Raw genomic sequence first — 25,448 nt, forward strand, 5'->3', positions numbered from 1 at the left:
AACAGAAGCAGAGTCACAAAGAGAGCAAATTTATGGTTATAGAGGAGGGTTGGGGGAGGAATAGTTAGGGAGTTTGGGATGGACAGGTACATACTGCTGTATTTAGAGTGGATAGCCAATAAGGACCTATAACTATAGCACAGTTATATATTTTACTATGTGTGGGTGTGCATGTGTGTGTCTGTGTGTGTGTGTGTGTGTGTGTGTGAATCCCAGTCTTCCAATTTATCCCTGCCCTCCCCTTTCCTCTCATCCTCAATAGCTGTAAGTTTTGTTTTTTTTCTCCTACATCTATGACTCTATTTATATGTCAAGGTGACTGGACCACTAGGATCCCAGACAGTTGGTCAAACGTTATCTTGAGTGTGTCTGTGAGGGTGTTTCTGAATGAAACAAACATTTGAATCAGAAGATGGAGTAAATCTGATCGCCTTCCCCAATGTGAGTGAGCCTCAACTGATCCACTGATAGCCTGAATAGAACATACAGCAGAGGAAGGGACATTTCATCCTTTCTTCCTGTCTTCATTGGAACGTGGATCATCTCCTGCCTTCAGACTAGGACTTGGACTCAGATTGGAACTTATACCATTGCTTCTGCTTCTCAGACCTCTGGACTAGGAGCACAAACCTTGGCTCCCCTGGGTCTTCAGCTTTCTGACGGCAGATCTTGGAACTTCTCAATGTCCAGAACCAAATGAGCCAATTCCTTATAACGCATCTCTGTAGATATCTCCTCAGAACCCTAATACAGTGAGCAAACTCTTTTACATGCCGTCTTTATGAAATTTTTAAAACAAATATATGCTGGATTAATATTTATTTTCTATTTGAGCTTGCTTTTTTTTTTCATTTTGTGTTCTAGTTCATCATTTACAATAATGGATATAATTTTGAGTTTTGAATAACTCCACTCATCACTCTTCTGGGATAGTCAGAAACCTGCTTTGATCTTCAGCCCTAGCCAAAGCATCCCTCTCCAATGTTCTACATATTTTTTTTCATATTATTTTCTCCTCAAGGCCACTTGTGTATCAAACAGTAATTTAGGCTTTGGCTCTAAGGAGTTTCTTCTGCTAGCTTTACACATATTCCCACTATGAGACTCAGTCATCAATAACAGTGTTTATATTTCTACGAACACTGAATACTCCATCACTCAGATTAATTGATTTGCTCATCTTTGAGTGGCCAGTAATGGCAGAACTTGGACAGCTGTATATAGTTCAAGCAATCTTTGTAAATGTCTATGTGCCTGATGTTGTACAAAGTCAGAATTGACTAGAATAGGGTTCCCTATTTTTAAAAAATGTATGGTAGGGACTTCCCTGGTGGTCCAGTGGTTAAGACTTTTCCTTCCAATACAGGAAGTATGGGTTGGATCCCTGGCTTAAAAAGAAAAACATTAAAACAAAACAAAACAAAAAAAACAAGAAGCAATATTGTAACAAATTCAATAAAGGCTTTAAAAATGGTCCACATTTTAAAAATCTAAAAAAAAAAAGTATGGTATAGAGTTATAGCTTTCAAAGCTTTATGATCAAGATTTATAGTCAGAGATACAGTTTAACTAATGATCCTATTCACCCATATATATGGTTAATTAAAGCAAAAATTTCAGAAAACAGTGTCTAACTTTCTTCACACAATACAGTTGAATATTTGTGTATTATATTCTATTTATTTGCTTTAAAGCACCAGGTTATAATACACTATATTAACTTTACAAATCCTGATCAATAGTTAAAACAGTATAAAACAATTTCAGATAATGTGGAACGTTATGAGAATCACCTTTAATTCCAAGTTTAGAGCTTTTCTTACAGATTATATGATGCTGCTTATTTTTATCTTAGACTCATGCCAACCCCTTAGGCATTTGCATTTACATACTAATGATAAATATCATTACATTAATGATAAATATCATTATATACTAATGATAAATTCAGGGCTTCCCAGGTGGCGTTAGTGGTAAAAAGAAAAAAAGAAAAAAAAATTGCCTACAAATGCAGGAGACATAAGAGACAGAGCTTCAATCCCTGGGTCCAGAAGATTCCCTGGAGGAGGGCATGATAACCCACCCCAGTATTCCTACCTGGAAAATCTCATGAACAGAGGAGCCTGGCAGGCAACAATCCAGAGGGTAGCAAAGAGTCAGACATGACTGAAGCAACTTAGCAGGCATGCACTTATTAATGTATTAGCCCCTTGAATCCTAACAGGGTGAAACACAAGCACGGTAAATTTTGGTGAAAATAATCCTTCAATGATAGGAAACAGGAAAATGTTGAAGGGGAAAGCATGATAAACCCAGCCAAGGACCAGTGGGTCCACGGGGGTGTTGCTCCAGAGAATAACCTAACCTAGTCATCAAAGTAAAAGGACAATCAGAAGACCATTTACAGAATTAGGGGAACAGAGGATAAAATCTAGTAGATAGAATCATGTAAGGTATTTTATCTCTTTCATCACTCAGCTCAGGTGTTATTTCCTCCAAAAAAAAATATTTTCTGGTGCCTAAAAGCTCACAGCATTCTGGACCTGCCTCCATCACTCACCTATACTATATTTATATGACGTTTGGGATCGTGAGAGCATAGAGTATCTTTTTATTTTAATTTCCAGCATCCAGCTGAGTGCCTGGAACACCGTAGGGATTCACATACATGTCCCCCAGAGTTCTCTAAAACTGTTTCCTCTACTGCAGAACACAGCTGGGCTACATGATCGGCAAGGGCCCTTGTAGTCCTAACAGTCTTGTGACTTAGACACATCTGAAGTAGCCCAAAGCACTCTGCTTCATAACAAAATCACTCATCTTTGCTGTGATGGGTTCAAATTTATGAGCCAAAGCATGAGCAGCCTGTGCACAGTTTAGGGACTACCCCTGCCCTGGCAGAAGAAGTGTTCTGATAAGAGCAGTTGAAAACCTAACTGGCAGTGCCTGCCACAGAGGAAAGATTCCAGCCCCCTCCTCCCACACGAGCACTGTTGCTCTCCAGCCTGCAATTTCCTCTAAGGCTCTGGATTGGCCCACAGAGGGACAGAGGGCTGGAAGAGAGCCTCTATATATTCCCCGGAGTAAAAGGCAGTCTCAGACGGTTCCGAAGTTTTCAAAGACTTGCTCTGCTGATAAGGACTTGTGTTCAAAGCTGAGGAGCTAAGCCACTTGCCAAAATGTGCAAAGGACTTGCAGCCTTGCCCCACTCATGCCTGGAAAGGTGAGAATGACTGATTTCGGTTTGAGATGGAGATAAGGAGACTCTTCACTCAGGGGTCACTGCGGTTTGTGGCAAAACAGGTAGTTGATTGTAGACTGGGGATTGTCTCCTCTGTTAAATGACAAAGTTTAAGATCTGAGCTAGGAGACTGATACAATATGAGATATAGCATACATCGTTTGTATCCAGAACATCACTTCCTCCAAGGATTTCCTCCTATTTTATAGGTGTTTGTGCAGACTCAAAAGTATGGTTAAGAGCATGGATTCCAACATCAAACTGCTTGGGTTTGAATCCTGCTTCCATTACTTATTATTTGTGTGGTCTTGGGTAACTTATTTGAACTCTCTGTATCTCAGGGTCCCTATTGGTAAAATGGGTCTATGTGTCTATCTCACTAGCTGATTATGAGGGCTGAATGAATTACTGTGTGTGAAACTCTCAGAACACTGTCTGGCACATATTAGAACTGCATAAATGTTAAGTTTTATTAATGTACATGAACTCAGAGAGGAAGACTCAGATTTGCAATGAAGCAGAGAGGACTTCTCATTGCTGTTTGTCTTCTAGCTAGATACCATCAGAAGCAGCTGGGTTGCTGGACAGAAGACAGTCCTTGGGACATAGAGATTGTTTATTAGCTAACATTGTGATTTTTTTTTTTTTTTTTTTAGATATAGAGGAACACCTTTGAGGCTCTGTGGTTATCCTTAGACTGGGCAATATCCTAGAGGGAATCCTAAGTATCTAGACTAAGTAAACTGAAGGAGAAGAAACATCTGACATGTTAGAGAATTTAACCCAACAATCCTACCGAAGAAGTAGGGTTCTCCTTTCTTAATAAGGAATCTGATTACATTTTGTTTGATCCTATATTATTTGAAGGAAATAAAGATGATCCTTGTACAGCCTAACATCATTCCTAAAGGCAGTGGCAATGTTTGCCAAAGAAGGTTGTGCTGTTCGGTAGATCTATACTCTGTCTCTAACAAGCTCAGGTTTTCTTTTTGATGACTTCAACCTTAGAAATAATCTCAAAATGATTTTAAAGAGATAACATCCTAACAAAGTAATTTGTCTCCAACAATACTGAAAAGTGACTGGGAATAAAGCCTACTCTTTGTACCGTCAAAAGCACAGATTATTTTTTTTAAAGATGTAGTATATATGGATATTTCAAAAAAAAGAGAGAGAGAAGTAGGGCTTAAGTAATTAGTAGTGAGATGGTAACTAGGCCATTTGGTCATTGGACCAAACCTGGGGAGGGAGACAGATTTCAATGCTGGATACCATTTACTGATCTCAGCCTACCTCTCCCTCTATAGAAAGCCCAAAGAACAACACCAGGGTAAAAGACTTTTCCTAGAACATGACATGATGCATAATTCTTTCCTTTTCCATTTTTTCAACTCTGAGATTGCATATTTGACTTTTACCACAATTTTAATATATATCTTTAGTCCATTTATTGTCTGAAATCATGTACTTTCCTGTAATGGATAAATCTTACCTTACTAATTGATGGACTCTTTACTCAGAATGATTTTATCATTGATCTGCTGGTCATTGTGTGATCCTATGATCTAGTGCTTCACATTTAGTGAATGCTCAATAAATTTTATTGAACGTTTGGCACTGTTACTAATATTTCCCTATTTGTTCTTATACATATGCATAGTCTTTACTGAGACACATGGATTGAACATTTCTTTAATTGATTCCTATAACTTTCATATCTGATTCACTAATTTACTACCTACATTGTTATTGATTCACTTTATAGTTATTTTAAGTTACAGTAAATTCTTATGCTTCAGGATATAACTAATGTTCACATCGAATATTATAGAGCAACCAAGGAGCAAGCTTTTTTTGCATAGATTACCGGAAACTTTTAAGGTATATGGTAGAATCCTGCAATTATGGTGTCATATTACTTTTTTTTTCATGATCTGTTACCATTACAGTCACATTTCCAATTAAGTGCTACCTGTAATGAGTGATTTGGAGAAGTAGAATTGTGGAGCTGGGGAGCTGTTAGAAAATGTTTTTGGAAAGATTGTTTATTCTAAGGGGAAAATGATACTTGAATAAATCCTTCCAGATCTGCTTTCCTTGGCTCTGCTCGTAACGGAAAGGTTAGGGAGTAAGGAACAGACTTAGTTTTGTCATTAACTAACTTGTGTCCCTGAGCAATTTATTTCACTTTCCTGGAATTTTATTTTCTTTCTTAGTAAATGAATGTTGGATTAGTTGTTCTGTAATTTAAATAAAGTGAGATACACCTGGTTTCAGTGACTAGCAAGAGTTACAATTAGAAGGAAGGTTTTCTTTCTTTCTTTCTTTCTGAAAGCTTGGAAGTCAGTTAGTGAAAATCATCAAGAATTCAACCCTGTCTTGAAATCATGGCTGTGGCAGAAGTAATCTACTCAGTGAGAATCTGACTTACAAGAAAGTAACATTTACTTCATGTAAAGGAAGCTTTAGAAAATAGTTCTTTCTCAATGTTTAGGAAAGCATTAAGCCAGAGTCAACTTTGATGTATTTGTAGAAACTTCTTCTACTATTTATTTAGATTTTTAAGACTACTACTCATTTAAACTCACAGTTGGCCTCAGATACTGTTATATATCTAAAAAAGCCTATAATAAACATTTGAGAAATGAATGACCACCACCCCAAAACTTTTACCTTCTGTTATACTGAAACCTAACACTGTGTGGGTGGGAATATTAGAGAGTCAACGGAAAAGGAAAGAACTGAATCAACTGAAAGACTTATTTTTACCAGTGATATTCAACTATGAATTTTAGGCTTCTTTTAAAAATTCATTTATTTTAAGTCTCTTGAATGTCTCTGAACAAGTTTAATTTTTAAGTATTGCTCTTCAGAAAAACATGAAAGTCTTCTGAAATAAAAAGTATTATTATGATTCCCAGAAGTTATTACCATTATATAAAGCAACAAATGTGGTTATTTACTCTGGTGGTGTTGATTACTCCTGATACCAAATTTAGAGTCTCTACTAAGCTAAATAAAGGGGAGTAAAACAGTAATGAAGACAGCAACTACTGACCAAGAATTTTCCCAAACTGTTAATAAAGTGTTTGACATATCTGACATGCATCTTATTTTTGTGGGTTGCTAATGATGAGTGTGTTTAATCCATAGTTCACACAGGTGCTTCTGGTCGTCTCAAATGTGTGGCAATGCTGGGAATTTCAGGAGCTATAGAAAGTAGATGGGGAGAGTGGTGCTTCATCTTGTTGTTTATTATCATTTTACTAAACATTCAGTTTTCCCCATCTTCTTTAATTTATGTGGGTCTAAGCGCTGACAATTTAGAGAAGAAAGGTGCCTAATCAAGTAATATTTTAAGGTTTTCAAGCCGCACAGAAGCAACAAATAGAATGGATCAAGACTCCTGGGTTCACAGAATTAAGTGCTGCCGCTGCTGCTGCTAAATCACTTCAGTCGTGTCCGACTCTGTGCAACCCCATAGACGGCAGCCCACCAGGCTCCTCCATCCCTGGGATTCTCCAGGCAAGAACACTGGAGTGCGTTGCCATTTCCTTCTCCAATGCATGAAAGTGAAAAGTGAAAATGAACTCGCTCAGTCCTGTCTGACTCTTAGCGACCCCATGGACTGCAGCCCACCAGGCTCCTCCATCCATGGGATTTTCCAGGCAAGAGGACTGGAGTGGGGTGCCATTGCCTTCTCTGTCACAGAATTAAGTAAATACAGCTTTTTCCAAAGGCATGAGCAAATCCTTGGGCAAATTATAGAGAAAAGATAAGTACATAAACAATTGAAACACTGTAGCAATGAGCTTGAATAAATGATAAATGAGTCAGAATGAATACAGGATCATCAAAGAAGCCTAAAGAGATAGTAGAGTTTGAGATCATGCTCTCTGGGAACAAGTGTGAATTTGAAGCTTGCTGTTGCTGAGTCGTGTGACACTTACTGGCAAATATTTCAGAGAAACTCTGTAATCTTAAGGAAGTGAATACAGTAGATAATAAAATAGGGAGGAGGTGTGCCTAAGAAAAACTTTGTTTCAGTTCTTACTGATGAAACAATTTTGACCGTTTCTCTGGATTGCTTTTCAAATCTCCATACTTGCCATAGACATAAGGATAAAATATCTCTCTGGGAAATTGCAGTTCAGGTAGGGAGATAAATCTAGGCTTCTCTAGTAGCTCAGGGGTAAAGAATCTGTCTGCCACTGCAGATATGGGTTTGATCCTGCTTCAGAAAGATCCTTTGGAGAAGGAAATGGCAATCTATTCCAGTATTCTTGCCTGGGAAATCCCATGTATGGAAGAGTCTGGCAGGCTATAGTCCATGGGATCACAGAAGAGTCAGACATGACTTAGTGACAAAGAAATAACAAGGGAAACAAATAAGAATAAAGTAATTCTCTGTTGAGACCAGCTATGGAGGAATAAATGAACTGAGTGCCAAGAAGCACAAAAGTAGGGGAAGTGGGCAGGAAACTAATAGAGCTTTGGGTATTCATGCAAAACTGTGTACAAAGTCACAGGGGATGATGCCTGTTTATGAACTAAGCCTGAAAGGACCAAGGAGTTGGTTAGGTCCAGAGAGGAGGAAGAAGAGAGAGAAGGAAGACTTTCCAAGCATGTGCAAAGGCAGGGGGTGAGAGGCTCCAGAGAGTCTGATTGATGTTTAACATCTTTGTGCAGTCCGTACTGCCTCTCCCAGGCAAGCAGGGAGACAGTTTTGAATTTACAATCACAGTTAACCTCCTGCACGGTTTGTCCTTCATACTGTCTCCTTGGGACTTATCCAGTGCCCATCCACTTCGAATCTGAAGATTGAAAAGATCTGTTCATGAAAAAGATTTTTCCTTCTTTTGCCTAAAGACTTCAATTACTAAAAAGATAATCTGTATTTGGAAAGTAGTAGGCACTTAACAAATATTTTGTCAAAAGAATCCACAAATAAATGTGCAGCAAGTAGAGACAGATCTGCTTGCAGGCCGTCTTGGCTCTCTCTGTTTCCAAAGGATCAAGAAGGGCAATAGCAGTGACTTTTTGGCTGAAATAGGATGAAAGAGTCTATCTTGGAAAATAAAGAGGGATTCTTGAGAAGGGGCAGTGGACGAGGTAGGAAGTGGGAAAAAAAGCTTTTCTATAATTTCATCAGGAAAAACCTTGTTAAAGAGGTGAATCTTTTTTTGCTTCTAATGATAGCTTTTAGCTACTGGTAAACCTCATGAAATTGTAACACTTGTTCCTCATACAGTTCCTGTCCCAGCTTCTTTAAGGAATTTTATTCTATATTCTAACTGTTGCCTCTTCCTAGTCTTTCTTTCATTTTGCCTGTTGAAACACCAATACACAACATTTCTAGACTCCGGAATCTTAAATTTGGAAGGATCCCTGAAAGATAATCTAATTTGTTTCTCCTTCTTTAGCAAAGACTGTTATGGGATAGATGATATCTAGGGAAGGAGTTTATATTTCTGGGGCCAGTGTTAATAGCTTTTGTCTGTCTTGCTGGCCGGAAAGCAAAGGAACTAAACTTTACCTAGTTCAGTCAGGATCAATCATTAGTAACAGGAACCGGAATGTGGCTGGAGGCTAAGAAGATAACAGGCTCTTATATCTTTCTTCCTTTAAAGTTCATTAGATAACATTAAACCCGCACTCTATTTTAAAGGCTGAGTCACCCAGAGGATAAAGATAATGAAAGCCTGATTGTTTTTGACTGAGAAAATAACTCCTAAGGTTACACATTTCAGGGATATTAAAGAAAACCCAGAATAAGAAAGGATGTAAATTCACAGTCTATATTCCCTGCCTTAACATCAGCAATGTAGTGGAGTGAAAAAAAAATGGATGTGGTAACTCCACCTCTATTACTTCCTTAGTTGTATAAACTTGAAAATCTAAGCCTCTCTGAGCTTCACATCCTTATCCATAAATGAGGATATTTATCTTGTTGAGGAGAGATGCTATAAATAACAAATGAAATAATATAAGGTAACTAGGTTTTTGTAGGTGGACAACTATTAACTATCAAATTGCCCTCCATCCTTCTTTCCCTTTGTGTGTTTGTGTGTATGTATGTGTATTAGTCTTTTCGTCTTGTTCAACTCTTTGAGACCCTATGGACTTCAGCTGCCAGGCTCCTCTGTCTATAGAGTTCTCCTGGCAAGAATACTGGAGTGGGTTGCCATGCCCTCCTCCAGGGAATCTTCCTGACCCAGGGATCAAACCCGAGTTTCCTGCATTGCAGGCAGATTCGTTATGGTCTGAGCCACCAGGGAAGCCCTTCCTTCTTTATGGGTAGTCAGAAAAACATAATAATCTCACTTTTAAAAACAATAATGATGAGTTTGCATAATAGTATACTATTTTTACCATTTCACCCATAATTCTTTTAGCAGGTATCCCTTTGCAGAGCTCTTAACAAAACATTAAAAACCATGATTATACTGACAAATTAACAATTCTTTAATATCCTTAAATATTCAGTAAGTATCCCAATATCCTCAATGATCTTTTGGTAGTTGGATTGTTTGACCCCTCAGAGTTTAAATGAGGGTCACACATTTTTGGGGACTGCTATTAAATTTTATTATTAGACTGATAAACACTAGTAAGTAATTTCATGCACTGAAAGGATGGAGTCTTAACCACTGGACTGCCAGGGAAGTCTCAGGCTAGTGTTCTTCCTACAATTAATTGGGCCCTAATTGCAGAGAGGCCCTTCTTGCAAATGTCCTTTAAGAACCCCTAGAAACTGAAAGACAAATGTCTTCTACCTGGTGGGTGTGGGTTGCCGTTCCCTCCTCCAGGGATTAAATTCACATTTCTTATGTCTCCTGCATTGGCAGGTGGGTTCTTGACCACTAGCACTACCTGGAAGCCAGGGACACATTAGCTGCCTTAGTTTGGAGTGGTTTGATAGAGTGGCGAGCAGTGAGGCATCCATGGTTCTTAGCTAGATGACCTGAGGGGTTTGTCTCAAGTGCCCTTCACCCACCTCGCACATTCCTTTATTAACTGCAGGAAGCTGCTCCCTGGGCTCCCCACTGACTCTTCCACATCAAATCATGTTTACTAAGCTCCCACTGCATGCAGCACACCACACCCAGGGCTGGAAGCCTGTTGGGGCACAGATCCTTTCTCCGTTCTACTTCTGAACAGTGAGGGAACTAGCCCATCTTCCCTGAGGTACTGTTCAACTGAGGTTGAATCCTGAGGTTCACACACAAGTCACCCTCCCCTCAAGACTGAATGAGCAACCCCAAGTCACCACCCAGGCACCGAGGTCACACACTGAGACTGATTCAGAGTCTCTTCAGTCTCTCCTGATCAGTGGGCTTCCTGTTTTTATTTCTCTTTTTCTTTCAGTTAAATATAAAAGGCCATGTAACAAGTGGAAATGATACTGGGTGGGGAATCCAGGGATTCTGAGCTGTGTCCTTAGGTTCTACTAAATAACAGAGGCGAGTCATGAAATCAGTTCCCTCTCTTCCTCCTCCTCATTATTGTATTTGTAAAAGGCTGAGAAATCCAATTATATAGTCCTCTGCACTCCTTCCAGCTCCACTACTTCATTGTTCTTGATTTGGACACTGTGTGTTCTAAAGAAAGATTGTACTTTTATTCTAATTTTCTACACTTCCCAGGTCCTCAGAAAGGCCTGGGAACTAGCTTCTCAATGTATTGTACCTTGAAAGCACCAATTAGAAGTATGAAATATTTTTCTAGTTGCTTAGAATCTCAATGGACTAATTTCAGTACCCTATGTTTCTTAAAAAAATTCATACCAAATTCAGAATAAACTCTTAATTTATGAAAAACATATATTTATAAGTAGTGAAAAGTGACTTGGTCTTTACTTTGGTGAATTCCATGAAAGAAACAAATGGTTTCAGTTTTTGACACATTTCAAGGGTGAATTAGGATCAGAGATCATGGGTTCTAACAATCTAAAATTCTTGTGCAGTTGACCCTTGAACCACTCGAGGGTTATGGGTACCAACCTCCTTGGAATGAAAAATCCACTGGCTCCTCAATATCCATGGATCTGCCTCTTTGCTGACTCAGCCAACCACAGATGGTGTAGTACTGTAGTATTTACTACTGAAAAAAATCCACATCTAAGTGGACCTGTGCAGTTCAAATCCTTGTCGTTCAAGGGTATTTTGTTTATAGTTAATTTAGTTCTGTCTCATCTCTGGAGCATAAGTTCCTCAAGGCAGGGGAGGAAAAGTGAAATGAGGACACAGATACACCTCGCCTCTGGTGTGCGGTGCTCCTGACTGCATTCACACTGAGTCACATGTTCCCCCAGAGAGTGGGACTGGCGGTCCACTCAGGCTCTTCTGAAAGCTGCCCAGAAGGAGACTCATCCTTTGACTTCACAGTGAGTTTCCATCCTGAGGCTGCAATGAAGTGAAGTTCAAGTGTTAGTCTAGTGTTAGCTGCTCAGTTGTGTCTGACTCTTTGCAAACTCATGGGCTGTAGACCAGGTTCCTCTGTCCACGGGATTTTCCAGGCAAGAATACTGGTGTGGATAGCCATTCTCTCCTCCAGGGGAACTTCCCAACCAAGGAATCGAACCTGGGTCTTCTGCATTCTTTACCATCTGAGCCACTAGGAAGGCTGCAATAAGAAGGGTGTTTGGGGTTTCTTGGCTTTTATATAATTAGCTAATTTTCATCTACCAGTTGAGTAGATCATGGAGTATAGGCAGTTCTTAAAGTGGCATGAATACTACTTCTGACTGCATGAATCCAGGTCAGGCACATGTATGCCCAGTGACTGCAATTTCTGGCTAGAATGAGGACATATACCTTGCCTGTAGACAAGGCATTAGAAATTGGGCCTTTTTTGGAAAATATGTAGATAAGGCCAGCTGAATCATAACATACATGCATCACTAACAGAGCTAAGGCACATGTGACTTTGGGCTCAATCACCCTGACCATCATTCTCTTGGAAAGTCCAGATGAGATATTTCCTTACAAAGCATACTATTCAGTTGACACGTTGAGATAAAATACCTTGGCCAGACATTTCTTCTCTTTCAAAAAGAAAATATTGCAGGATTGAAAAGATTCAGCTAATGCTTTGTTCGTAGATACCTGATAATCAGCAGGCTTCATAAACAGCAAATAAGGCTAAGACCATTATTCTATATTCTGTATGCTTTCCTTTCTATTTTCCAACTGCTTCTCCAGACACTTCTCAAAATAATATCTAACCCACTAGATAAAATACCGCTCAGATTCCTAAACTCTACATTCTAGAAAGATGTTAGAACTATCATGTTAGACTCAGAGGAAGAGAAGAGACAAAATATAATACTTGAACAGTGTGAAGTGATACACTGCGTACACGCTCATCGTTGGCAGTGAACTGAGTGGGGTGCTTTTGCCAAGCTGCTGCTGTTTGACAAATTTTGTGAAAACCATGTGTTTCTTGATGAGGCACTTGTCTGTGAGGATTCAGGAAGTTCAGAAAGAATCAAGATGCTTCATTAATAAAGTACTTTGTTGTATTTGGTAACTTATTTTAAGTAATAGTTTTCAAGAGATACCTGGGTCGACAGGAGCATGGGACTGAATGATCTGGGCACTTTGGGACAAGGTCAGCAATGCGGACCAAGACTTGCAGACTTTCCCAGAAGAGCCCACTGTCTAAGCTCTGATGCTTTCTTTCTGATGACAAGTTTCCAGAGTCTTGGACCTTGTTTCTGAATCCCCCAAGACCAAACAGTATATCACTTGGACACATACATGCATGCTTGTGCACATGTGCACACCCACACACACCTGATTTTTTGATGACTTGGAGAAAAGATGACTTGGTTGAAATCAGAGATCCATGTAGACAGCTTGAAAGTGTCTGCATTGTCTAAGAGGAAGCAATTTTTTTTTTTCATATAGATTCATTGTAGATCAACCGGGATTTTTTTCTTCTCCTCACAGGTTGAATTTTACACTTTTTCCTTTAGCTGGCAACAGTGAAGAAAAACACTTTTAGTAACTTGGGATTGTCTCAAAATTCAAATTTGACAGTTCGAAAAGCCTTAAATTATTTTTTTTTTCCAATTGCCTTCTAGTTTTTATCTTCCAGATCCTCTAAGAATAGCTTAACCTTTGCCTCCCTTCCTGGTTCAGACAGGGTCTTGTTGTTTGCAATTATGCTGAAATGTGAGTGCAGATGGCTGGACTGCAGCTGAAGGAAAGGAATATGTAACTTTCATTAGCTACTTAAGGAACATATTTTGTCAAATGGATACCAGCTTAAGAGAATGCAAAAGACAAGATTAGCAAAGACAACCAACAATTGTGACAGTTGTAGAACTGAGTGTCTGGCACAATTTTGATTATGTACACACACATAATAAAGGCTTAGTGATTCAGATTCATGGATTCTGCCCCTTGAGATGAGATGTGATGTCACCAAACTCTTTGGCGACTTGTCCAAGACCACGTAGCTAGTTACATGGCAGATACTTCAAGGTCTCTGGATTTACATATCATCTTCATTTCACTTTGTCTGATGAACTTTAATTTATAAATTTTGTGTCTACACTTTTAAATATTTATTATTACACAAGGCATCATCTTTCAAAAGGTGTTGCTTAGGAAACAAACTATAGTCTTTAAGAAAAAAATGATTTCTGAAAAATTTCTATGTCTATAGCTGCCAATTACAACGTCTGAACTCACAAGAGAGGTGATATTGCATAGTAATTAGGAGCTCAGGAGTTGAGGTGAGATGGGTCTGGCTCATTTACTGGGTGATTTTGGGGTGGATCATTTAACCTCTCTGTGACTCCGTTTTGTCATGTGCAAGATGGGAACAACATTTATACTTCCCTCAGGATTGTTATAAACACCAAATAGGGTTATGTATTATATGGATTCAGTAAAACATTTAGTTACCTGGGGAACATGGGCTTTCTCTAAGTGTGTGATTTTTCTTAGTTATTTTTATGTTGAGAGACGCTTGCAGCCAAATCAGAAGAGTCTGCATCCAAAAACTACCTTCATCTCCCTACAAAGTTAGATAAGAAGTATGGAAAAGGGACTCAAATGGAAGAACACATTGCAAAAAAAAAAAAAAAATTTGACAGCAAATGAGACAGCAGTTAAGAGGGAGCAGGAGAGAAGGAGGACCACAGGTAACAGCTCCGAGCCTGGGGTTGGTAGAACAAATGGACTATTGACAGAATATGTTTGCCTAGGGTAGGTAATGAGGTTATTCCTCTTTACCTGGTATTACCTGGTCTTCTTTGGGAAATCTTAGATGATGTCAAGTCAGAACACCTTATCCTGACTTTCCTGATAGTTTTATAGTTACCAAATTAATTTGATTTAAAAAAACTGACTGTAAATGCTATATGCAAGACTCTAGAGAAAAAGAAGACCCTAGATAATAACTCCTAGAGAGTTACGCCATAATAATGAAGCCAACAGGACACTATGTCTGGTTTGAGCTTTGGGGGCTAGGAGAGAAGGAGCAAGATTAGAGAAGAATAACTTGTCCAGGGAGGAAATTTAGATAACTAAATGTTGACATATAGACTTCTACCTTAGTAACTGCTATCTCAGTAAACACATAATTGGAGGGATCCCTGTTCACCAAGTCATGATGTATCAGTACCTCAGGTCAGGATTCATTGCTCTTTGGGAGAAAAATGAGGGCATGCCCTAAGGATGCTGAAAAGAAAAGCTTCCAAGATTATGCCCCTGTGATATATGCATGGACTTCAAAAGTTTCTTTGGAACTTTTAGAAAATATATGAGGAAGATGGAGGCTTCCATATTAAACTTTGGGAAGGGTCTCTGGGGGACCCGGGAGAGGGACAGGGGGTGAGCACCTGCTTTTGGGATCCAAACCAATAACCTCTCCTCCCGGGTCATACAGCAGTCCAGCTAAATCATATGTCCTCAATCCTCAACCCTCTGAGAAGCCTTCTCTTTTCTCCCTCAAAGAGAAACTGATTCTCCATCCATTGAACTCCCAGAGCTTTTTCATCTTCCTTGTATTTTGTATCACTTCCTAAGCAGCTTTCCTCAGATTCAACTTTGGTTGTGTATTTGACATGACCTCACTTAATTCTTATTCTAACACTGCAAGGTAGGTATTATCAACATCACCGTTTTACCAAAAGAGAAGCACAGATGAGTTAAATGCTTGGCCCAAGGTCTGATGAGACACTGCATACACTGATACAGTGAGCTCTGGTGTCCCAGGTTCAAACCTGGGACTCATTCCACCCTGTCGTAGCTGCATCAAATAAAGCTATGCACATCGTTGGCCCATAGTCCCCGGAGGTTCTACAGATTCAACCAATCAGGGATCAGAAGTAAGTCAGAGGGAGAAAGACGGAATCTAAAAAAAAAAAAAAAAAAAAAGAGCAGAGATGAACCTATCTACAAACAGAAATAGAGTTGCAGATGTGGAAAACAAACTCGTGATTACTGCGGGCTTAAAGGCGAGGGATAAACTGGGAGATTGAGGTTGACGCATACACAGTGATATATAGGAAACAGATAGCCAATAAGGACCTGCTGCATGGCACAGGGAACTCTACTCAGTACTTTGTGATGGCCTGTATGGGAAAAGAGTATAAATAAGAGTGGATATGTGTATACAGATAGCTGATTCACTTTGCTCTTCACCTGAAACTAACCCAACACTGCAAATCAACTATCCTCCAATAAATTTTTTTAAAGTATTTGAAAAAAAATCCAGGAAGCTCTAAAAAGCAATGCTTGGATCTACTGCATGCTGGAAAACTATTTTCAGAGCATTTATATTGTATTCACAACTATTGACATGACATGTACTTTGTATTAGGTAATGTAAGTAATCTAGAGATGATTTAAAGTATATAGGAGAATGTGTATAGGTTATATGTGAGTATTACACTATTTTATATGAAACTTAAGCATTTGCAGATTTTGGTATCCATGGGAAGTGGGGGTGGCCCTGGAACCAATCTTCCATGGATACCAGGGGCAACTGTACAGACATCTTCTTTGTAAAATGGGAATTGCTTAAGGTCTGGAACAATCTCTCTTTAATTTTGTAAAGCATTCTCCATGCTGTCTGGCATGGTGCCTGACAAACAGTGGTTACTCTATTAGAGTCTGATGAGTGAATGGATAAACGAATTTGTGAAGCAATAAATAGATAGTTCTTAAAAATAGAAATCTTGAGAATAATAGGGTACTATTACAATATACTGAGGGAAGGAGAGAAGAAATGGTCTGAAATGTACTTCTATACTTCAGACCAGTAACAGTCCTCTTATTCCTCATGGTTCTGTCATTGCTTTGCTGCACGCATAATAATTTGGCAAAGACAAATATTGACCAAGCGTTCTTATAATCTGAGCTAATGAATTTGTGTCTATTGTATAAATTCATTACCAGAGCACACATTAATTCTGAGAATCATAGTATTACTAAGTGATGTCATTTATACGTTCATTAAGTTTTAAGTAAATTTTACTTTACTTCTCTTTCTTTCTCTTCTTTTCCAGTACCCCTTATTGCCACTTTTATTTCCTGCTTTTGTAAGATATAAAACCACTAGAGTTCATGGACAGCTAGAAAATTTCATTCTAGAAAGTCCTTCTTTATAATTTAAAGCAGAATGAGATGGAGATATTCAAAAGCCAGAGAGGCTCTCGTGGGAATGCCTTCTGACCCCTCCACCTTTGGAACTCAAAATAAACCACAAATTTCTGTCTTCCTCAACTTGAAGACCATTTTCCCACTGTTTATTATCTGGCTTCCGAACTGAATTACAAAAAGCCCAGAAATCCTGCCAACAACATTCGAGTAAGACAGAGAACTGAAGGTCAAAGGGGAAAAGACCTCTGCTCTGTCTGTCTTGTCCCCCACTGTCTCATCACCCCATAACCTGCTCTGAGCGACGACTGTGTCAGAGGCAGGCCGTAACAGCATGGGAGTGATCTCAGTTTCCATGGGAATCCTCGGGTAGGGCGCAGCCAGTGCTTGGGAAAAACAATACTGTTATTATTTTCATTTTAAAATAGCAGCACAAGGTTGGTGATATTCTAATATAACTCTGAGCTGTGGGAGGCAGCAGCAAAGGTCTCCAAATTTGCTTTCTTTGTCTCTCTGTGGGATTGTTGCCCAGAAATGTATATTCTCTATGCTTTCAGAATGAGTTGCATTATTTCAAGGTGAAAAGCTTCTGAAAGGAGTCTATCTTGTATGTCAGTGAAAAGGATCTTTGTTGAATTCTATTCTATTCTATTTATTTAATAAGCAATTGTTTTCCAACACCCATGTGCAAGATGCTGTGATAGGAGAGTACAACAAACACAGTAGAACAGTAATAGTAATAAGTAATATTTAAGGAATATTTAATATGTGGTAAGTGCTCTCATAGGGGCCTCCCAGTTGGCCCTAATAGTAAAGAACTCTCTTAGCAATGCAGAGACATAAGAGATGTGGGTTTGATCCCAGGGTCGGAAAGATCCCCTGGAAGAGGGCATGGCAACCTACTCCAGTATTCTTGTCTGGGGCATTCCATAGACAGAGGCGGCTGGCGGGCTACATGTCCATAGAGTCACAAGTGCTCTCCTAAACTTGTTAATGCCTTGATGTATTTAGCTCCATTATATACATGCTGCTGCTAAGTCACTTCAGTCATGTCTGACTCTGTGCGACCCCATAGATGGCAGCCCACCAGGTTCCCCCGTCCCTGGGATTCTCTAGGCAAGAACACTAGAGTGGGTTGCCATTTCCTTCTCCAATGCATGAAAGTGAAAGTGAAGTCACTTAGTTGTGTCTGATTCTTAGTGACCCCATGGACTGCAGCCCACCAGGCTCTTCCATCCATGGGATTTCCCAGGCAAGAGTACTTCTCCACCATTATATACCTATATATATAAATATATATATGTCTATGCATCTATCTATCTATCTATATATGTATATGTATACATATATCTGATGCTTTGGAAAGATTGAGGGCTGGAGAAAGGGTGACAGAAGATGACATGGTTGGATGGCATCATCAACTCAGTGGACAGGACTTTGAACAAACCTCGGGAGATAGTGAAAAATGGAAGCCTGGTGTGCTGGAGTCTATGGGGTTGCAAGGAATAGGACACGGCTGAGCAAATGATCAACATATATAAACATATGTATATACACATAAATGAGGTAGAACTATATTATCACTATTTTATGTAGAAAATTGGAAGCTTAAACTTCAAGTAACTTGCCCAAAGTCACTCAGCTAGTAAGTAAGATAAATAAACAAACCAGTATAGACTTGTGCTTTTATCCTTTACACCATCCTAGGAGTTAAAGCAGCTTTAAAGTACTTAACTATTATCCAAGATGCTTTGGGAGACCGAGGAAATAAAAAGTGGTCCCCACCCTCGATGAGCTTGTTATGTCACTGGGAGTACATATACATGGAACTCTTAGATATGCACTGATGATAAACTAGGGTAATTGGGTGAAAATGTGCTGTCCATAAGTTCAGCTGAAGAAAAGCATTCTATCCTTTGCTCCATAACTTACTGGAGATCTAAGGATAAGATCTTATACAAACCTCAGTTTTTTACTTTTAAAATAAGGGAAGAGCAAATTAAAAGCTCTGTAAGGTCCATCAAATATGCCTGTTTTGTGATCTGATGCTAGAGAAAAGATAAATCATTACAGACTGGAGTAGTTACAGAGGTTTCAGGATTTAAAAAATGAGATTGTTCTGGTCTTAGAGCATTAGAAGAGTTTTAATTGTCATATGAGTGGAAGAAGGCAGAGATTGTGTGCTTGGGGGTTAAAGAGTAGGCCACTGGGGTTAGATATACAAGTAGTTGTGGGGAACCAAGGGAAAGAAGCTTAGAAGTGAAGGACTTTGGAAGCAAGAAAGTGATGTTTGAAATTGATACAGCTGATCAGAGATACTCCAAAGTGTGGTCCTGGGAGCAGAGAATTTATATATTTGGTCACACTTCAGACCTCTTGAATGAGAAATTCTGGGATGGGTCTGAGAAATCTGTGTTTTAACCAGACATGCTGGTGACTGGGCTGCATATTCAAGTTTGAGAACCATCGTAAATACTAGAGAGCCACTACAAACAAGGAGAAAATTGTTGGTACTCTAATAGTGAATATGGGATACATTCCAGAAGAAAGATGGAAATGGTGAGGTGGGAATCCTAGTTCAGGCCTGGAGAAAGGTGCTAAATTTAGATATGGAGAAGAAAAGGCACATGTAAAAGGATTTTCTAGGAAGACTGAACAATATTTGTGACAGATTAGCTATTGGAAATGAAGAAGACACACAGTCAAATTTGAATCAGAGAGCTTATAAATTATGAGAAGGAGAATATTCTAATTATGGATAAACATGGGATAATGGGATAATCAGTCCTGAATGTTCATTTGAAGGACTGATGCTGAAGCTGAAACTCCAATACTTTGGCTACCTGATGCGAAGAAATGACTCATTTGAAAAGACCCTGATGCTGGGAAAGATTGAGGGCAGGAGGAGAAGTGGATGACAGAGGATCAGATGATTAGATGGCATCAGTGACTCAATGGGCATGGGTTTGAGTAAATTCTGGGAGTTGGTGATGGACAGGGAGGCCTGGCGTGCTGCGGTACATGGGGTCACAAAGAGTCAGACATGACTGAGCGAGTGAACTGAACTGCACTGATGAGATGTTGGGAAGGAGGATGGAAGAGAAAAGGAATCCATGGTACCATTCACAAGTCATTTCACATCTCAAGTCCTTGCTTTCTCGTCTATATTCTCAAAATGTTGAGTATGATAATCCTTAAGTCTTAGTTTATAATAGCTAAAGAAGATATTAGAGGTTTTACCACTAAACTTGCTTCCTTCCTCTCTGCTTATTTTTGACTAAAGACAAGAGAACTCAAATTTCTTAAGCTCACCCAGCAAATTAGTGACAGAGTTGAAAACAGGGTTTAGTCAATGGCAAATGTTACTGTTTACTATTTCTTTCTTAAGTTTCCTTCCTACTGTTATATGTTGACAGTTGTCGTTTTTGGGTGTAAATAAGCTAGACATGTTCCTTCGTTAGCACAGGAGTTAGCAAATAATAATAATAACAGTCCCTGTCATTTATGGATTACATTGTCTGTGCTAGGCAATACTATAAGCACCTCATATAAAATAACTAATTTCATCACCATGAAAAACTTTTGAGATAGGTTATCATTATTATCTCTAGTTTATAGATGAGAAAACTGAGGCAAGGTAAGGTTTAGAAATCTGCCAAAAGTCACACACATAGTAAGATAAATCTGGTCGGTTTGACTTCAACCTCCATTCTCTTAACCACTGTGCTATACTGGCTATTGCCTTTTAGGAAAAAAAGAATTGCTTAATTTTGGCATTAGCCAGATTCCCCTGGGAAGAGTTTCACTTCACTTTCTCTCTCAGAACAGCCTCTTTGACCGGTATCCTACTTGCTTGGCAAACTCTTTCAGTTATATAACCTGAGATGCGAGTTTTGCTGCAGTTAGGAGTTGGGCATTTTCTCTGCCAAGGGCAGGGGAAAGATTGAATGCAATCCAACATGTTGCTTGTGACTACAATAAAGAACTCGAGATCTGGAAAGTATCTTATGAAATCATCTGGACCGATCCAGATGTCATATGACTTAGAGCTTATCCAAAACAGCTGGTTTTGTCTTTTCTTGGTGAATTTTCTTCAGCAATGGAAAGTTGGCCACATTTAGTTCAGTTTCCATGGTTTCATCAACCATATGGTTAGTAAGTTCTCTTGAACACTTCCTGGTTTTTTTGTTATGGTTTTTTTTCACACTTATAGAAGGATGACTTTTGAACAATTTTCAAAAGGCAGATATCGTTATTTATGATTCAATGGACATAAATTTGAGCAAACTCTGGGAGACAGTGGAGGACAGAGGAGTCTGTCTGGCATGCCACAGTCCATGGGGTTGAAAAGAGTCAGACACAATTTAGTGGCTGAACAACAACAGCATGGTTATTTATATACCTCTTTTTTGAAGCATCATAATGCCTTGAAGTCATTCCAAGAATCGTTGCTTGTGTCTGGGCATTAGCCTGAGTGAAGCTGGGTGCTTTAGGACTGAAAAGGTCAAGTCTCATTATGAGCACCATATAGCTATCCCTCTCTGTGATCCTGGCATTTCCCTGGAGTCCCACAAAAGTGTGTGTGAGGCAGGGGACAGTAGGGGTGGTGATTAGCTAGAGAACCCTAAACCAGAGTCCTGTAAACTTGTCTCAGAGATTCTGTCATTTCCCCTCCATTTCTCTGCCTCTTTCTTTATTACTCATTAAAAGCAACATTTCTCTTGAGGATCGAGCCAGCGTTATCTCCCCAGTGAGTTTAGGGTCTTAGAAAACAAAAGCCAGAAATGAGATATTATCTTCAATCAATACCTGCTTTTGGCCTTACAACACAATTCCTTCAGAAGTAAGAAAGCACAAATGCCTACCTACCTTCTTGAAAGTCAGAAGAAAAACTATTAGTATAGAAAAGCATGAATTAACACCTCAATTCATTAATATTTTATATGTTATCATCACTATTTTTAAGAGTTGCTGCAGACCACTTGTTCTCTGCCTGTGTACCATGAAGAGGGAACTCTTGCCCACAGCTAGAGTCTTTGCACCTAGACTCAGGGATCGTGTGATTACAATCAAAGTCCAGTGACACTTGGAAATATCAGGGGTGTGGAGAGACAGAGCGTGTTTCTCCCTCAAGTGACGGAGGAAGAGAATGCATCATCAGGCTCTATCGATCTGCCTGCATTTGACCGACAGGGAACAAACAAAGGTGCTGCAAAGATAGACTTTCCCCAACTGCTTCTAAGTGAGTGAAGGCCTCACTTTCTGTTTTCATCATTGCTTTGCAGCCCAAATATCTTCTTGGCTTTCAACATGGAGCTTTCCTTCTATCTTCCCCAGTATAGAGTCATCAGAAATTGCTTCTGACTTTTTCCAGTTCTCATGCTTTAGTATCTTTGTGATTTCACCAAGAAAGTAGTGTTTAGGGCATATAATTCACTCATCCAATGAAGAGAAAATGAGCTTAATGAAATCAAATACTAATATCCCAGAAGTTGAGAGTAACTGCTATAAACTGTAATACTAGGTGAAACAAGATGGGTGTTAAGCAGAGATGATGATGATGGTTACCATGCATTGCATGCTATTTATGTGCTAGGCACTGGGCTAACTTTTGCATGCATCATCTCATACACCCCACATGGAAACTTTTTACAGCACATACGTACTAATGTTTTCCTCATTTTACAGATGATGCAACAGGGGCCAAGAGACATTGTATAACTTGCCTAAGATGTCATGGATTGTAAGTGGCTATTGAAAACTAGCCTAAATCAATTTACTCCTGTCACTCTTCTTAGGTTCTTTTTGTAGATAATTGTAGCTAGCTATTACTGCTTAGTGCTGGATGATGCTTAGTTCTTTCTGCACAGCTTCCCTACCAGCTTATAAAAAGCAAGATCACCATATGTATAATGAAACCCAATGTTCCATACTTACTTAGGTATATTATCGTTAATATTGGTGCAAAATATTTATACAACTTATTCTGTACTTTTAATAAAGGCTTATTCTTGGTGCTCTGACTATAACTTGTAGGAAGATTTCACTCTAACAATAAAATTCTGAGGTGGGATTTTTAATTTTTAAAGTTTATGTTTGGCTGGCTAGGGCTTCATTGCTGCACAGGCCTTTCTTTAGTTGTGGCGCATGGGTTTCCCATCACAGAGGCTTCTCTCACTCTGACGCGTGGGCTCCAGGGTGCACCAGCCGCAGTAGTCGTGGTTCAGGGCGCATTAGCTGCGGTTCAGGGCGCAGTAGCTGTAGTTCAGGGCGCATTAGCTGCGGTTCAGGGCGCATTAGCTGCGGTTCAAGGCGCATTAGCTGCGGTTCAGGGCGCAGTAGCTGTGATGCAGGGCGCATTAGCTGCGGTTCAGGGCGCATTAGCTGTGTGGTTCAGGGCGCAGTAGCTGCTGTTCAGGGCGCATTAGCTGCGGTTCAGGGCGCATTAGCTGCGATGCAGGGCGCATTAGCTGCGGTTCAGGGCGCATTAGCTGCGATGCAGGGCACATTAGTTGCGGTTCAGGGCGCATTAGCTGCGGTTCAGGGCGCAGTAGCTGTGATGCAGGGCGCAGTAGCTGCGGTTCAGGGCGCAGTAGCTGCGGTTCAGGGCGCAGTAGCTGTGGTTCAGGGCGCAGTAGCTGTGATGCAGGGCACAGTAGTTGGGCTCCAGGGCTCTAGAATACAGGCTCAGTATTTGTAGCGCATGGGCTTAGTTGCCCCCAGCATGTGGGATCTTCCCAGACCAGGGATCGAACCTGTGTCTCCTGCATTGGCTGGTGGATTCTTCACCCCTGAGCTACCAGGGAAGCCCCTGAGGTGGGATTCTAATACCTTTGTAGCTGGTATCAGTCAACAAGAAACCTCTGAATCAAGGGGATATAGGACTACTTAGGAATGAAGTCACAAGTGCCATCTCTAAGAGTGAAGAGCTATTTACATCCTTACAACCTTTCTATGGGGTGGTTGTGAGTTTCCACAACAGTATCACCAGTGCAAATGACTTGACTATCATTGTGACTGTAGAGAGCCCATTCTCTAATGAACAAATCTATGAGTGAAAACTCACTTCTAACGTGCTCTGGTAATTGACAAGCATCTGGTGGTGCCTGCTCTCTGTAAGGACCGCTAAGGCACCTACAGCAGCGCCCCCTGGACCGTGGTTTTTTCACAAGCCTGCTGACCACTGTGATTAGGGCAAACAGTTGAAGCTAATGCTTACACAGTGCCACACTGTAGCAATTACAAGCAGCGGAAAGTTTTCATTTCACTGTTTGGATTCCTGATGTTGTGTTTGTCTCGCCCAACTGAAACATAAACTCTGTGAGAAGATCTTGTCTTTTTGTTTCACAAGAATTTCAAAACCTGTAATGGTCTATGGCACATGGCAAGCATTTAATAAACATACTTTTATTTTGTTGAATAAATACGTGAGCAAAAGGAGAAGCTACTAAGGCCAGTCTTTTCTACCTCAATGTGAATCTATGAAATAAAGTCAGTCAGCTTGTAGATGAGATCCATAGTCTTTTTCTGCAGGTTGCCTGTCTGGGGCCCTGATGCTGAGCTAATCTGGGCAGTTAAGAACTTGAACATAAGAATGAAAGTGGCTGTTATTACAAAAACTTACTGAAAGAAGAGGTTGTGTGCGTGTGTGCATGTGTGTGTGCTCGGTCGTGTTCGACTCTTTGTGACCCTGTGGACTGCAGCCCGCCAGGCTCCTCTGTCCATGGGATTTTTCAAGGCAATAATTACTGGAGTGGATTGCTATTTCCTTCTCCAGAAGATCTTCCCCACCCAGGGATCGAACCAATGTCTTGGGTCCCCTTCATTAGCAGGTGGATTCTTTACCACTTGCCCCACTTGGGAAGCCCAAATTAAGAGATCAGAAAACATTAAATGTTGAGAGGTTACAATAGACAAATGTAACTTGTATGCATCCATTGGGTGCAACTGACATCGTCAATTCAATTTTTTTTATTCATCTTATAGTGTTACAGTGCTAGCTATTTAATTCACTTAATATAAGTGAAAACTTAAAGCACCAGGGAATGATTCAACTGTGTCTGGAAACAGAGCTGTTGTTTTGGAGTTATATCCTAATGCATGAGTAATAATAATACTGTGTATTCTTTAGCATTTTCTTCATCATTCTATCTTTTGGACCACTAAGCAGTATTTCACATTAAGTAACCTAGAGTCATTTTCCATAATGTATCATATTAATAATATATATCAGGTAAAAAAAAAAATGCATGCTTTAACATGGTATCTTATTGCGTTAGTAAATTACTCTTCCACTTTCTGATAAGCAATGAGTGGATTTTCTTTAGTTCAGATAGAAGAAGATTATTTCAGGAAAATGGTAGATGCCAAATTTATACATTCTCTCTCCACCAAAATGACCCCGGAGGGCCTTCTCCCCGCACATGAGAATCAATCTTGATTTTAAGGGGGATCCTGTGGAGTTTGAGAATTGACCTGATTTTCCAGTGATGTTTCCTTATGTTCTTCTGTGGTTTTTCAAGATCACCCTTGTCTCTCATGAGCCACCTATCAGTAACAAACTCTACTGATATCCAGTTTTCAATGAACAG

At 39.7% G+C, this 25,448-nt stretch overlaps 1 protein-coding gene across 1 annotated transcript in view; it reads left to right on the top strand.

Moving 5' to 3' along the window:
- Nucleotides 1-3,071: 3,071 nt before the first annotated feature.
- The window catches only part of RGS5 (regulator of G protein signaling 5), a 55,564-nt gene continuing 33,187 nt past the window's right edge, over nucleotides 3,072-25,448 (top strand). Inside the window, exon 1 of the mRNA XM_043450662.1 lies at nucleotides 3,072-3,223. Coding sequence (XP_043306597.1) covers nucleotides 3,180-3,223 — 44 coding nt within the window. The 5' untranslated portion in view covers nucleotides 3,072-3,179. The remainder of the gene's footprint in view (nucleotides 3,224-25,448) is intronic.

This window comes from Cervus canadensis, chromosome 2 (assembly GCF_019320065.1).
Source record: "Cervus canadensis isolate Bull #8, Minnesota chromosome 2, ASM1932006v1, whole genome shotgun sequence".
NCBI lineage: Eukaryota > Metazoa > Chordata > Mammalia > Artiodactyla > Cervidae > Cervus > Cervus canadensis.